The sequence below is a fragment of the Quercus robur genome, chromosome 2, assembly GCF_932294415.1.
Source record: "Quercus robur chromosome 2, dhQueRobu3.1, whole genome shotgun sequence".
Lineage (NCBI taxonomy): Eukaryota > Viridiplantae > Streptophyta > Magnoliopsida > Fagales > Fagaceae > Quercus > Quercus robur.
This window is the reverse complement of record NC_065535.1, coordinates 81,502,145-81,518,063: the sequence shown is the minus strand read 5'-3', so window position 1 is coordinate 81,518,063 and position 15,919 is coordinate 81,502,145. Positions and strand designations below refer to the sequence as shown.

At 38.7% G+C, this 15,919-nt stretch overlaps 2 protein-coding genes across 2 annotated transcripts; one reads left to right on the top strand and one right to left on the bottom strand.

Annotated features, from left to right (window-relative positions):
• Positions 1-6,461: 6,461 nt before the first annotated feature.
• On the bottom strand, positions 6,462-7,163 carry LOC126704167 (uncharacterized). The gene is made up of 2 exons (XM_050403194.1): positions 7,005-7,163; positions 6,462-6,854 (listed from the first exon to the last, which is right to left on the bottom strand). The coding sequence occupies exons 1-2, from the start codon at positions 7,161-7,163 to the stop codon at positions 6,462-6,464; spliced, it is 552 nt and encodes a 183-aa protein (XP_050259151.1).
• Positions 7,164-10,265: 3,102 nt separating this feature from the next.
• On the top strand, positions 10,266-12,244 carry LOC126715303 (protein SLENDER RICE1-LIKE 1-like). The gene has a single exon (XM_050415846.1). It carries the CDS (start codon positions 10,479-10,481, stop codon positions 12,144-12,146), a length of 1,668 nt encoding a protein of 555 aa, XP_050271803.1. The 5' UTR covers positions 10,266-10,478; the 3' UTR covers positions 12,147-12,244.
• The last annotated feature ends 3,675 nt before the right edge of the window (positions 12,245-15,919 follow it).

Here is a 15,919-nt window from a genome sequence, read left to right as displayed (position 1 = left end):
TTGAATATATTAACATCACAAAAAAATGCGCAAATACATAAAATTTTAAAATTTCTTTCACAAGTTTTCATATTTTAAAACCGTTGTATAATATGATAGTTTCACTATCAATGTTATCAAACTACATCTTTTTCAATATACATAATTAAGCAATCGTTAAACTACTGATTTCTCTTTCAATTACCAACATATTGCCTAAATAAGTAACAATATAAACAAAATGCATTACCTTTTTGAAAAAATGTATCACATAAATCTAATAAATTTGGTTATAAACTAAAGCAAGGACAAACAGACTAGCTATTTGAAAAGTGTATATTTTTTTAATAAAAAAATAACGATTTTAAAATCTGCCCTTTGAAAACACAATTTAAAAAATCACAATTAAATATTTGATTTGGGTTTTTAGGCTAATTTGGTTGTTTAGGCAATTTTTGAAAGTGAGACATCCACAACATTTTTGCATCACTTACATAGCAAAGCCTAAGAGGTAAGTTTTTACTAGTTCTAATTTTAACATACCAATGAAATTATTTTTTAACCTATGAGTAACAACTTGCTACTTAAGATTTATTGCAAAAGTGTTGCGAAAATATTGAAAACATAACATTTCTCGCAATTTTTTAGTTCAACATTCAACAAACCAAAATTTTGAAAAAGTTAAATTTAATTTTTAATGGGCTCAAATTGTTATTTAAGGTGTTCAAGTTTGTTTAAGGTGGTCAATTTTTTTTAGGTGTTTAATAACTTATATTAATTTGAAATTCAATTTAAAAAAAAATATTTAAAAAAAAATTCAAGTCAAGATATTCACATGACCACCCTACACTACACTTGGCGCAGCCCTGATTTCAGATAGTATGAAGTTTTGCATTCAATTACTGTGGTGGAAATCCCACTTGCACAAAGTGGGCGTCAAGAGTGACTGCTCAACTTCCAATCATACCCTTAGCTTAGAGCATCAAGTAATATTATCTTATGGGATTTACTAACGTGTGCCCTTAGGGCATATATTAGTAATCCATTTTAGGAAACTTTTTATGAAAAAAAACAAAAAAGTAATTCACTGTTTTGACAGCTTTTTTAATTTTCCATAAAAACTTTTCCAAAATGGATGGTTAATGTGTGTCTTAAGGACACACATTAACCGGACCCTTATCTTATTATGCAAATAAAACAATTTAATTACTACCTAAAAAATATAATTTTTTTTCCCCCATAATTTTGGGCCCTTGAATATGCTGTTAAATGGTCATTTTCAAGTAAATTTAAAATTTATTTTAAACACATCAAAAAAATAAAAATAAAAATTAGTTTGAAGAATTGTTTGGGTCGATTCCCTTCAAAATATAAAATGTCCTTTTTATCTGCAACCCTCTACCAAAAGCAACATATTAATATAGAATGTCTTTGGGAACCTAGGAAAACTTTCAGGTACTATGTGAATATGCGAAGTTATATGCACCATGCTGCATGCACTTGTAAATCTGACTAGGAATTGAGAACAATTAACCATTAATACAAGACTTAGAAGCCAAAAGCCTGGTAGGCTTGTAGCTACTTGCACCTCATGGTTTTTTTTTTGATAAACAGCCCGATCAAACTTTCATTAACTAGAAATAGAGATACATTGGGCTACATCCATTTGAACTTGATCTGCTATACTGGGCGGAGTATCCTCGACCTAGATATTACACATAGTTAGAAATTTGGCTTGCCTAGCCATGATATGAGCCACAATATTGCCACTTCTACGGGTATGGTTGATATCCCAAGCATTGAACTTCCTCAGACCCTCCAAAATTCCTTCAACCACTTTTCTTATAGAGCTCAGCATCCCACTCTGTTTCTCCAGGGAGTTTGTCACCAACAGTGCATCACTTTCAATAATGATGTCTTTTAATCTGAGGTCCCACGCGAGCGCCACACCTTCCTCAACTGCCTTTGCCTCAACTTCCAAACTATCCAACGGCAGCCCAAATTTCTAACTCAGTGCCCCCATTATTTCGCCCCTTTCATTTTTGATAACCACCCCGACTCCACAACACTTGATATCATCAAACGTAGCTCCATCTGTTTTAACTTTGTACCAGCCCTGTTTTGGTGGCCTCCACGTTACCGCATCGGTGTAGTAGTGTTTTCTATGCACATGTTTGCTGCTTGGTATTCCTTTAAACATTCTATGGCTTCCTTCACAATCATCTCATGGATTTTGCATTGTCCCACATGTCTCACTTGGTTTCTGTTGTTCCATAGTCCCCATACAGTTGTTGCAAACAAATCCTAGTTAACCCCTACACACCTATTTTTGATTTCCCACACAATGTCAATGAAATCACTTGGGGGGTCATGAAAATAAAAGAGTTTTAACCTGGTACCTCACCACACAACTTCGGCCATTCTGCAGCTCCACAAGGTGTGCCCCGACGATTCCCCTAACCCACACATGTCGCACCCCCCATCCTTGCTAATTCCACATGATTTTAGGCGTAGTTTTGTGGGCATTATATTTTTACATGCTCTCCAAAAAATATGTTTGATTTTGTTTGGACAGTTCAAATGCCATACAATCCTCCAAATATCCCTCATCCCCGTGCTGTCTGAGTTGCCCCCTTCCTCCCCTCTACGCCCTTCTACTTTTAGTACTTTTTGGGCCACATTGTATGCGCTTTTAACTGTGAATCTTCCATTTGAGGTCCAAGCCCATATAAGGGAGTCTTTTGGTAGTCTGGCACTGATAGGAATACTCAGAATCAGTTCAGCCTCATGAGGTAGGAACGTGTTTCTTACTTTCCCCACATCCCAATCCCTCCTATCTACATCCATCAAACTCGACACCATCTCTAATCCCGAGTGGGCATCAACCGGGCTTGTCACTTTGAATGATTCCGGGGATGGAATCCACCTATCCTTCCATATCCGTACCCCTTCCCCATTTCCTATGCACCATCTAGACCTTCTATCAACCACCTTTTTTGCTGTCCATATGCTTCTCCACGCATAGGAATGCCTACTTCCTAACTCCGCCTCATTAGCCACATTATTCGGGAAATATTTCACTTTGAGCACTCTATGGACAAGAGAATCAGCATTTTGCTACATTCTCCACCATTGTTTAGCAAGTAGCACCAGATTGAAGGCTTTTAAGTCCCTAAATCCCATACCTCCCTTTGCCATTAGAGTGCACAACCTCTCCCATGAGATCCAAGCCATTTTCCTTTCCTTATCTTTTTGGCCCCACCAAAAGTTCCCCATTAGGGAGTTCAGCTCTTTGCACAACGTGTTCGGGAGTTTGAAACAACTCATCGTATACGTTGGCATTGCTTGAGCGACCGCCTTAATGAGAATTTCCCTACTAGCATGAGAAAGAAGCTTACCCTTCCGACAAGCTATTTTCCTCCCTACTTGGTCCTTGATTCAATTGAAGGCCTTTCTTTTTCCCCTCCCCACAAGCGGTGGCAGCCCCAAGTACTTTTCATGGTGTTGAACAACTCTAGCCCCAAACTTCTCCTTCACATATTCCTTTATCTCCCTGCTAGTGTTCTTGCTAAAATAGAGAGAGGTTTTTTCCTTATTGAATTTTTGCCTCAAATCCCCTTCATAATCCTCAAGCACTTTTAAAACCCTATCACATTCCTCCCTCGTGGCTCTACAAAACACTAAGCTATCGTCAGCAAACAACATATGGGTAATGCTTGGAGCTCTTCTACTAACTGCAAGCCCCTTTAAATGCCTCCCCCCCCCCCCCTTCCTCCTTTTTGATCATTGCTGATAGACCTTCAGCACACAATAAGAAGAAGTAGGGAGATATGGGGTCACCTTGGCGTAACCCCCTTGATGGAGTAATTTTCCCTTTTGGTTCGCCATTAATTAACACAGAGTAGGAAACTGTAGTTACACACATCATTATTAGGGAAGTCCACCTTTCATGAAAACCCATCTTTCTCATCATAGCTTCCAAGTACACCTAGTCGTACGCCTTGCTCATGTCAAGTTTTACGGCCATAAGTGCTTCCTTCCCTTTCTTTCTTTGATTGATGCAATGCATGGTTTCAAAGGCTACAAGCACGTTATCAGTAATAAGTCTACTAGGGACAAAAGCGCTCTGCGACTCATCAATCACTACAGCCAACACTCTTTTCAGTCTATTAGCAAGAACCTTAGAGATTAGTTTATACACCACATTGCACAAACTTATTGGCCTGAATTCCATAATTTTTTGGGGGGAATTTCACCTTTGGGATAAGGTATATATATGTTCCATTCAGACTACATGGCATCCTACCCAAATTAAGAGAAGAAAGAACATAATTAACCACTTTTGGCCCAACAATATTCCAATTGTGTTTAAAGAAGATTGGTGACATACCGTCCGGCCTGTGAGCTTTTGTTGGGTGCATTTGCTTTAGGGCATACCAAAATTTCTCAGCCTTGAAATCTGCAAGCAGTTCTTCATTCATGTCTATAGAGACTCGGGTAGTTATTGAGCTCAAGCTAGCCTCAAAATAGGTTGGCTGGTTGGACTTGTAAATGGTCTCAAAGTAACCCAAAATGGTTCGCTCAATTTCTTCTTTATCTTCTTGCCAAACCCCATGCGAGTCTTGTAGCCCCACAATCCAATTTTTCCTCTGTCTTTGACTCGCGGTAGCGTGGAAGAACTTTGTGTTTCTATCACCCCATTTTAACCAAAGTGTTCTAGACCTTTGATTCCACATCATTGCTTCTCTAACCTGAATCTCATTAATGTCCTTTCTCACCCTCTTGATCTCCTTTGCATTCCCATGTAAGCTGTCCCATAACTCCAGTTGTTGAAATTTCTCCTTTTTTTTTTTTTTTTTTTTTGTTTGTTTTAGCATCTTATTAACATTCCCAAACTCCATCCAATTCCATTTTTGAATTTGTTCCTGGCATCTTTTGATTCTACCCCTTATACCACCCTTTGAGTCCACCCGATCCAACTCCTATGCCCCTTCTATTATTTCTCTGCACCTTTCATCCCTTGTCCACATTGCTTCAATAAAAAAATGTTTCCTCCCCTGTTTTTTGGGTTGTTTGCACGTGAGAGAGAGCATTAATAAGCAATGATCCGAAATGGACATCGCTACATGCCTCACTCTCGCCTCAGGGTATAATCTCAACCAATCCTCATTCGCGACCATTCTGTCAAGCCTAATCTTAGTGCGCTGCTCACCATCCTACCCATTGCACCATGTGAACTTCTGTCCAATAAAGCCTAAATCACATAGCTCACATCGATTCAAATAGTCCCTAAACTCCGCCATCTGTTTAGCATCTCTGTCCAACCACCCTATTTTCTCATCTGACTGTGTAATTTAATTAAAATCACCAAACACTATCCACGACATTGTATACTGATTTTTAAGAAATTCCAGCAATTGCCACGAGATAAAACGTTTATCTATATCGGGGTGCCCATAGAAACCCGTAGCTCTCCATGGAATTGGTGCCGAGCTCGAATGGACTTCCACATCTATGTGGGAGTTTGAGCAGCTTCTAAGTTTGATATCTGAGCCTTCCTTCCACATCATAGCTAGCCCTCCACTTTTTCCATCACTAGGAACCGTAATGCCCTGCGTATACTCCAATTTATTTCTAATTCCCTTCATTTTGCTCTCCCCTATCTTCGTTTCTGTTAAGAAAACCAACAGTGGGTCCTTTGATCTCGCCTCATCGGCAAGAGTCCGAACTGCCAAGGCCGACCCCATGCCTCGACAGTTCCATGCCAGGATTGTCATGAGGCTCGGCGGTGTTGCCTCGCAGCAACCGCCTCTCTGCCAACCATCACCATTTCTTCATTAGACCTACGTCTAATTTGTTTACCTTCATTTCTACCATCTTTTCTGCATTTTGTATCTAGCACATTTGGGTCTAAGTCACTTAATGGGGTTTGGCCCTCCTGTTTCAAGCTTTTAGGCCCTTTTTCCTCCCCTTTTGATTCCTTTTTAACCTCTCGGGCCAAACGTTTCTAGTGCCTACTGTTTTGGCCCATTTTTTCCTCAATCCACCCGTTTTTTACATCTAAAGCTGGCGCCAAAATTTCTTTCAGCACTAATTTTTCCCTTTGGTCAATACTTTTGTCCCACGTCATGCTCTCTATCTCATTTATCTAAGATTTTGCTTGGATCGATGCATCCACTACTGAAACCGTCATCTTCTTTTCTTTCTTTTTAGCCATCTCGTCGCCCATCCCATTTTCGTGTAATACCATTGACGCCATCACACCTTCCCCAGCCTTAACTTTCTGCTGTGTCAACGGATTCTTCTCCAAGGTTGGTTGTCTCGAGCCATGAGCCTCACCAATCCCCACTGAGATTTCGTTTGCACTGAGAGTCACCTTCCTCCTTTCCAATTTAGCTTCGGCGCCCCACTGGCTTGTATATGTGTCCGCTCTTCTTCCCATACCCATTTTGTTTTGTTCTTGCGCATATCTCCTTATGATATCACCTCTCTGTGCTCTTGTTTCCTTCACCATTTTTTGGGCATTCTTTTAGAGCGTGGTTCAGCAGTCCACACTGGTAGCAGAAGTTGGGCAGCCTCTCATACTTGAAATTGACCCACCTGCTTTCCCCGCCTTCCATAGTGATCTTTTTACCTCTAAGCAATGTCTTGGTCACATCTAAATGCACCTTCACCCTCAAACACGTTCCCCAATGAACCCCAGACTCTTGAACATCTATCTCCAACACCTCACCTAGCTTGGCACCAATTGCTAGTCCTATTTCCTTCGTTCTACAGTTCAGGGGAAGGTTGAAAATTTGGACCCAAAAGGGTGCCCACCTGATCTTGACCTCCTTTGGGGTAAGTTTCCCATTGAACTCTTGGAGTAGAACCAACTACTTTTCATAACTCCATGGACACATATCCAAAAATTTTTTCTTGTCCCTACCATTCCCGAATTCCACCAAGAATAGATCCTCATCAACCTCAGAAATTTGGACACCCTTGTTGGGTTTCTAGAGCATTCTCATGTTTTTTCTAAGTGCCTTAATGCTTATACTTTTGTGAGCTAAGATCTTCATTAACGCACAGTTCTTCCCTATCTCCCTTGCTGCCTTGGTACAGTTGAAATCAAGCTCGATTCCTTCATCCTCCTCCTCAGTAAATGACAGTTTACTCCACAGCCTTTCAAGCTCCTCTGCCATTCTATTCCTCTACTTGAGTCTATCCACTAGATTGAGTAAGAAAAGACTCCTCTCAGGGAGAGAGGACCACCATACACCCTCACTCAGAGGGGCACACTATCTCTTGCAAGTGGCTGCAAGACTCCACATTGCTTCTACATGCACAAGAGGCACGAGAGGCACCTCATGGTGTTTTTAAGGAAACATTCAAGATTTAAATTCTCCCACCTCAATTATTGATGTATCAAAGAGTTCAAGACTTAAAAATAAGAGAGGTACTATGTCTACAATATTTTCACAACAAATCATTGGTAGTTAGTAGGGATGGCAATGGAGTGGTTCGAAAGATGAAGTCTTTGGCTCTCCTTCGCATTTGTCTTACTCCATCCTGTTTCGCCCTGCATGATGATATGTTCATATATCCCTTTTTTATTTTAATTTTATAAATGACTCTCTCTATGATATTTTCAATTGACCCATAATATCTAACTAAAAAGTTAATCATGGTATATAAAAGCCACTCTAGGGGGAGGCTTCAATTTATTTAGGTAAAAGAAAGGCACACTGATGGTTAAGAGAAGAACCACCACTGGTTGATTTTAAGTGGAAGGTAACCAACTTTGCACATTAACTAATTATGTATTCAATTTGATTCTTGGTTAAGCATTACAGATTAAATAAGTCACCAATTAAAGTATAAAGCAAATAAAGCACATAGCACAAGTAATCAGTGACGAAGTGAAAAACCCAAGGACGTATCTAAAGAAAAAAAAAATCAACATGGGAGTTAATTCTAACCCCAAGAAGAATTTCACTATTAGAATTGAAATTTCTAATTGAATCATACCTATGGTCTTGGTTTCTAACTAGTAAAAGACTTATAGACGTGTTCCTAAAAAAAAAAAAAAAAGGACTTATAGAGGTAACTCTTCTACTTGCTCCATGTTGCTTGAACTCTTTTAATATAAAATTTTCCCCCAAATTGTGTTCGCAACTCTAAGGAGACCTTGAAAATTTCTTCTTCGTTGAAAATAAACAAAAATTGTTTTGTGGTTTCAGCCTTGATCACCATTGAGAAACACCATCTTCAAATTCACTTTTTGTGAAAATAGTGGTTTAGGGTTTCATTGATGTGGCATATGACAATCCTCTCAAAAACCTCTCTTTCAGTCGACTACCCCTTTTATAGTTATGCACGTATTACGACATGTTTTCCAACTCAACAACTGACTTAATGAACGTATTTTAAAATTAGGTTTCCCATATCTTGATTGATTGAGCCTCAGTCAAGGGTATGTTGAGAGGTTTATCTTGATCGAGCGAGACTCGATCAAAGGTCAGTGGAAAATCAAATTACTATCTTCTCTTGAGCTGAATCTTCGAACTTGATATTGTACTTAAAAATGGACATTCCAACCTAATTAACAAGTTATTGTTTACAAATTACGTTTGTCAAACTTTATCAAGATTCAAGGATGAAGCAGCATTTTTTGACAAGGGAGTTTTTCTTATAATTTCAAGCGAACCTCATGAGTCACGACCATAGTGTTTTTTTCTTTAGGTGAAATTAATGTCATGACCTTACAGTAACCCCGTTGACGTAGTGTTTCTTTGTGTCCACACCTCTTAAAGACATGTCAAACATAATGTTTAATGAGATTTAGACGTTATATCCAAATAATTAATTCTGCATGTATGGAGGGCTCATATATTCTCTCTCTCTCTCTCATTTGAAGGTTAATATATATGCTATGTAGTGTTGTAAACATCGTCCATGTTTATTTGTTTAAATCAGCTGATTTAACTTGCAAATCAACTAAAAGGATATCTATAAAACTACATATTGGTGCTGCCTTTCCACTATTATTATAATCCCTTTCTTTTTCCTTAAAATTAGTTGAGACATTCAAAAATTTGGAAAATTGAGTTCCATTTCCAAAAATTAATTCAGTTTAATTATCCAGTTAGAATTGATTACCAGTGCAATATATATATATATATATATATATAGAACTTGTTTTCAGTTCAAAACCATTTACAAAGGATTATTATTATTATATCAATTTTTTTAGAAGATTATGCCATATCATTTTATTTATAAGTCAATATTGGAAATTGAATATGTCATTCATCCTTTTAATCAACAAGAACATTAATTTCATTATATGTCGGGAAAGTGAAAAAAGAAGAAGAAGAAGCACAAATGAACATAAATACGTTTAAAGAAAAACGTTATACCTCAATGATTGTTTGGTGGAAAGTTATTTTATGTTAAATTCAACAAACTTTGGATCCATATTCCACTTTCACTTATCCTCCAGTCAAAAATCTTCCACATAAAAGTCGTATTGAAGCAGAGTTTGGCTTAAGAAACCAGGAAAAGGGGGGACAGAAATAGTACTGCACTAGAAAATGCGAGGCTGTCAATTCAAAAACCTAACTTGAATTTACAATATCTCACGGTTCTACTTCTACTATAAAAATAAAAAAAATAAAAAAAATAAAAATTTACTGGATCTCGGGGTGGGACTAAAAATCATATTGTGACCATTCCTCAATATCTTGTACGTGGGTCTCCTCAAACATTGATTACTCTGCAGCAGTTCGAAAACTACTACTCTCGTGTCACACAAAATCATTACACGCCTAATCGTAACCTTAAATACCTTTTCACAACAATAAAAAAGTAAGTCCTATACTTTAACATTTTAAACCCCAAACTTTCGTAAGTGCACCCTAAAAAAAATCTCAAAATAAATCTCACCATTTTGGACATTAAATATACATTAATGAAAATTTGGGATTTAAAATATCACCTTTAAAGATCTGGGGTTTAATGTCAGAAAAAGTTAATGAATGTTTTAAACTTTTAATAGTATTTATTTAAAAAAATATTTTTAAAAACTTTTTATGAATTTTTTTTTTTTTTTTTAGTTTTTCATTTTTTCAAAAAAATTGATATTAAAATTTTTTTTTTTAATTAGTCTATTTAACAAATGGGCTCCAGCACCTTTAAATTAGTTTTTTCTTTTAAAGAAAAAAAGTAAAAAATATATCATGATTAGACGTATTACATGTCAGCTTCACTTTCTCTCTCTAAGAATCAAATCAAAAGATTGAAAACCCTCCCTTCCTCTCTTTTTCACCTGTCAGTTTTCACTCCCAATATCACTCTCATTCACTAATTCACTTGCATAACAATACACTCTCTCTCTCTCTCTCTCTCTCTAGGAATGATCTACGAAATCCACAAAGTTGTACCTTGTATCTGATCACAAGAACCAACAACAAAATAAAGAAACAGCCAGCCACTTCGAAATTCAATCCCTCGCAGATATGTCTCCGTACGATTCCGCCACGTCAGCTGGCAGCAGCAGTGGCAGCAGTTCCGCCTCCTCCTCCACCAAACCCGCCGATATCGATGGCCTCCTCGCCGGCGCCGGCTACAAGGTCCGCGCCTCCGATCTTCGCCACGTGGCTCAACGACTCGAGCGCCTCGAAACTGCCATGGTCAACTCCCCCGTCGAGCTCTCCCAGCTCGCTTCTTCCGATACCGTTCACTACAACCCCTCCGATATCGCCTCCTGGGTCGACTCGCTCCTCTCCGAGTTCAACCACACCCCGTCTCTACCGTCCGATCTCCCAGATCTTCCAGACATCGTCGTGGGCCCAGGGATCAATCCAACGGTAAAAAACGAAGCGGATGCCACGTGGACGGACAACGATGCGCCTCCACAGCAGCAGCAGAATATGCAGAGTTTAACAATCCCGCCGAATCAGTTGACGGTTGTAACGGCGATGGAAGAAGATTCGGGTATAAGGCTGGTGCATTTGCTGATGACGTGTGCGGAATCAGTGCAACGTGGCGAGTTCTCATTGGCTGGTTCTCTGATCGATGAAATGCAGTCCTTGCTCAGACGTGTCAACACCACCTGTGGCATTGGGAAGGTCGCCGGTTACTTCATCGAAGCACTCAGCCGCCGCATCTTCACGCCGCAAGCCAGCAGCTTATTCGGCGGCTCCGTCTCCGGCTCGGCTTCGGCTTACGAGAACGAGCTTCTCTACCATCATTTTTACGAGGCGTGTCCGTACCTGAAATTCGCTCACTTCACCGCCAACCAAGCCATATTAGAAGCATTCGACGGCCACGATTGCGTCCACGTCATCGATTTCAACCTAATGCACGGTCTGCAATGGCCGGCTTTGATTCAAGCTTTGGCGTTACGGCCCGGCGGGCCTCCTCTGCTACGGCTAACCGGCATTGGCCCTCCGTCACCGGACGGACGAGACTCGCTCCGAGAAATCGGGTTACGACTCGCCGAGTTAGCTCGCTCGGTCAACGTCCGGTTCGCTTTTCGAGGCGTGGCGGCTCAGCGGCTCGAAGACGTGAAGCCGTGGATGCTGCAAGTGAATTCCAAAGAAGCGGTGGCTGTAAACTCAATCATGCAGCTCCATCGACTTCTAGGATCCGACCCGAACAGAAGCCCGCCCATCGAAATCGTTCTCGGGTGGATCAGACAATTGAACCCGAAAATCATGACAGTAATTGAGCACGAAGCGAACCATAACCAACCCGGGTTCATGGACCGGTTCACGGAATCCCTATACTACTACTCAACCATGTTCGACTCACTCGAAGCCTGTACTCTCCAGCCAGAGAAAGCCCTAGCCGAAATCTACATACAGAGAGAAATATGCAACGTGGTGAGCTGCGAAGGCTCGGCTCGATTTGAGCGGCACGAGCCGTTAGCGAAGTGGAGAAGCCGGCTCGGACAAGCCGGATTTAGTCCGTCACATCTGGGATCCAATGCGTTCAAACAAGCGAGGATGCTTTTGACTCTGTTTTCAGCTGAAGGGTACTGTGTAGAAGAGAACGAAGGTTGCTTGACTCTCGGCTGGCATAGCCGACCTCTCATATCGGCTTCGGCTTGGCAAGCCGTACCAGACGCCAACTCCCCACTCGGGATAGTAAATCATCATCATAACAATCATAACGCGCTGTAAATTTGTACTCCGTTCCTTTCTAATCTGTCACTTTTTCATGTTTCTTTTCTTTTTTACCGTTATGGGATTTTTACTTTAGGTAAAATGCCTTTCTTTTTTTTTTTTCTTTTCTTTTTTTTTCTCGTGGCTATATGTGCCTATGTTTTAGGTCCGTAGCTTATCAAAGTGTTGGTGTCACTTGTACTATGCGACCCCAATTGAGGTTTAAAATAAGAATAGGTGGGTATTGGTAAAATAAAGAATGAATTTAGGTAAAGAAAGATTTATAGAGTAAAAAGAGTAGGATCAATCTCATCAAAAAAAGAAGAAGAAGAGTAGGATCAAAGAAAGAAAGAAAGAAAGGATTATTAGTTGAAAAGACGCGGTCTGTTTGAGTCAATAAAGTAGTAATCGATTAGACAAGTATAGTAAAATATGATAGTCGTGTTTGAATGATTCTCGAAATAGACCATTTAAAGGAAAAAAAAGTAAAAAAATAAAAACTGTACGAGTATGCTGAAAAATGTCCTAAGAGAACTGTCTTTTTCAACATTTCGAATCCTAATAATAAGTTACAATTGCAATTTGTAGACGTCGAATTGTTTTTCAATGTTTCAACCTTTTTTTTTTAGAAATCCTAGAAACTAAATTGTTATTTACTATTGGTTCAAGTAAATATTTTGGAAAAAAAAAAAAACATTAAAAAAAGGAGGAGAAAAACATGTTAATAAAAAGCTATACATAAAATGAAAATCAATAAGAGCATCTCCAATAGGTTATGTCATTCCATCCTATTTTACCATTTCAAAAAGTTACTTTATCAATTATACAATACAATTTTACAATACTCTAACATCCCAACTTTTATTTTCTTATTTTACTCATTAAAATAATATTTTAACACAATAAAATAATATATCTCACAATTACCATCATTTACAATATAACCTATTATCTATTCAATAACCACCATCGCTACACTACAAACACCTGACACCACCACCACCACCACCACCAGCAACTCATAATCTACCGTCAACACCAAAAAAAAAAAAAAAAAAAAAAAAAACAACAACGCACAGTAAAAAACCAGACCCACGCCACTGCCGCCAAACCCCAACAAACCACCAATCACCACCACCACCACCACCACGCCACACGCCCACTGAAAAAATCTACTCTATCAAAACCCCATCAAAACGAAACCCACACAATCAAAACTCGATCTCCACAAAACCCACGCCGATCAAAACTCCATCAGAACCCACCCGATCTCCTTCCGCCGATCAAAACCCCATCTGAACCCACCCAAAATCAAAACCCACCTCGCCACACCGATCTCCACGCACGACTAGCCACAACCCACACGCCCCACAATGAACTCTATGCAAAACGGCCCAAGCAGCTCCGTTGGCAAGTCTTAAATGAGAGAGGGAATGAGTACAATCACACGGAGAGAGAGCAAAAGTGAGAGTGCTGAGAGAGAGTGAAGAGAGAGTGCTAAATAAAAAACAATATTTATTTTTAGAATTGAGCTACAATACCATCTTACATTTAAGATGGTACTGTAGCACAATTGTAAATTTTTTTTACAATTTTATTTTAATGTCTTAATGCTAAAACATTCTGAAATATGGCATTTAGAACTCCAGCTACGGATGCTCTAAGCAGTCAACGGAAAAAGTGGGTTTTAAGGGGCTGTCAGCTGAGTTGATGCCCATGAAAAAAAATGATGTTGGGGGGTAGTAAAGAGAGGAGGCAAAGAAGCATCTGTATTATCAAAAAAAAAAAAGAAGAAAAAGAAGCATCTGACAATTACCATAAGAGGAATTGTTTTGGAGGCCTAATTTACACCAAAGTCTATTCGAGCTTTTTAGACTGCTACATGTGACCAAACATCAATAATTTCCAGCCGATGTATTTACTAGGATTGTGACCTGCACCAACCTCGCTGCCCCTATAGATGTTTGATTCTTCAACAACCTGTTTGCTACAGCTTAATGGGATTATTATTATTTTTTAGTCTAATTAAATTATAGGAGTAGTATTTTATTTTGACTGTTTAGCTCCTTTTTACTTTAATGTGGGAAGAGAACAAAGCTCACCAGTGGTCTGAAATCTGAATACAACTTATTAAATTCAATTCTTATCATAGTTTCTTTGGTAGTCACATCAGTGGGATATTTTTTATCTCACTAATTACCGAGTACTGATGAGGCGAAAGACTGCTTGTGTTTAGAGATGAGTTGGATCAGATTCTGGGAGACTTTGATCAGTTGAACCTGGCATTCAGTATTATTATCATTGGACTTTTAACTACAAACTTACTAAATAAATTTGACTAATAGGTTTGGTCAAACGCACCGTTTCCTTTTTTTCCTGGGCTGTAGTCAGATAGGTCTCATGATGCTACCAATTTATCCACTAATGAAGAAGCTATATGTTTAAATTCAATGCGACTATAATCATCCATTTGGTTTAAAAATTAAATAGCATAAACTATAATGCATTCTTTGATTCTAACACTTATTTCCATAATGGGCAGCGACCAAATATGAAGCTTATCTCTTTATCTCTTTATTTATTATTATTCAACAATTAGGGTTTTATTATTCAACAATTAGGGGAGGGGAGGGGAGGGAGAGGAGAGATTTGAACCCTAAACATTTCGGTTGGAAACACTAGTAAGTATAAGTTGAATTATAGGACTCTTGACATAAAGATTATCATTTGTTTACATTTTTAATTGGAGTGAATGCTTGGGGGTATTTAGGGATCTTTCTTTGTTTTTGTTGTCTTGTCATGTCTTGAATTCTGACTCACACTTTAATAGACCAAATTTGTACTCAAGAGTTGAGGCTGGTAGTCACGTTAGTGAGGAAAATGAGGCTACTCACATCATCAAGGAAAACAAGGATGGCTTCCGGTGCGGTTTATATATCTTGCCAAGTCAGTATGATGCTAGAAATAGTGCGAGTACAAATTGAAACTAAACAATAACTCACATTAATGAGTGATAAATGAGAGATGGTAGGAGTTTTGTGAGGAAGGAGAAAAAAAGCATTCCATTTGTGCCTCTTATTGGGGAATTAATTAAACCAAGGGTTTAGTTGAGATGAGTTAATGTTGAATTTTCCTAGTTTTATAAGAACCGTAAAAACTCTTCAAAATAAGAGGACTTGGTTGGAATAATGGGTATTAGTAGAACTCAAGCTTTAGGCAGTGGGGTTTACGGAATGTTGGGCTAGTCTTGTTTTGCACTAAGCAAAGCAATTTGGTTAACCTGGTTTGAATTAGACTTAAAAAAAAAAAAAAAATTAATAGAGTTTCAACCAATGACGTTCACTTCTGATGATTGTGCTATTTATCATCAGACTAAGACACTAATCAATTTTTGGTGTAAGCGGAAATTGAACTCTAAATTTCTTATTCAACCTTTAGATACTTTACCAGTTGAGCTAACTGGAACTCACGAGTTAGACTTGTTGATATAAGGGGAGTGATTGCTTTTGGAGTTACTAAATTTACTTGTTGAGAGCAATGCGCCTTAATTGTGATTAGGCTAGTATTAAATACAAATTTGAGGTTGCAAATGTGGGTTTATCTCCAATAGGTATAAGAGACGTGCTACGTCCACAATATTTTCACAACAAATAATAAGTGATTAGTTATTATTGGTTCAAATTTGAACCTACTGCTGAAATTACTTTTTTGCCCCAACAATTACAACTAGTAACAACCTACCACTTAGAATTTGTTGTGAAAATGTTATGGACATAGCATTTCTCATAGGT

Excerpts from the sequence above, each read along its gene's own strand:
- LOC126704167 (XM_050403194.1), bottom strand. The coding sequence starts at position 7,163 with ATGGCAGAGGAGCTTGAAAGGCTGTGGAGTAAACTGTCATTTACTGAG. Across the intron at positions 6,855-7,004 it reads ACAAAAGTATAAGCATTAAG|TTGGTTCTACTCCAAGAGTT; the intron begins GCACTTAGAAAA and ends TATGAAAAGTAG.
- LOC126715303 (XM_050415846.1), top strand. The coding sequence starts at position 10,479 with ATGTCTCCGTACGATTCCGCCACGTCAGCTGGCAGCAGCAGTGGCAGC.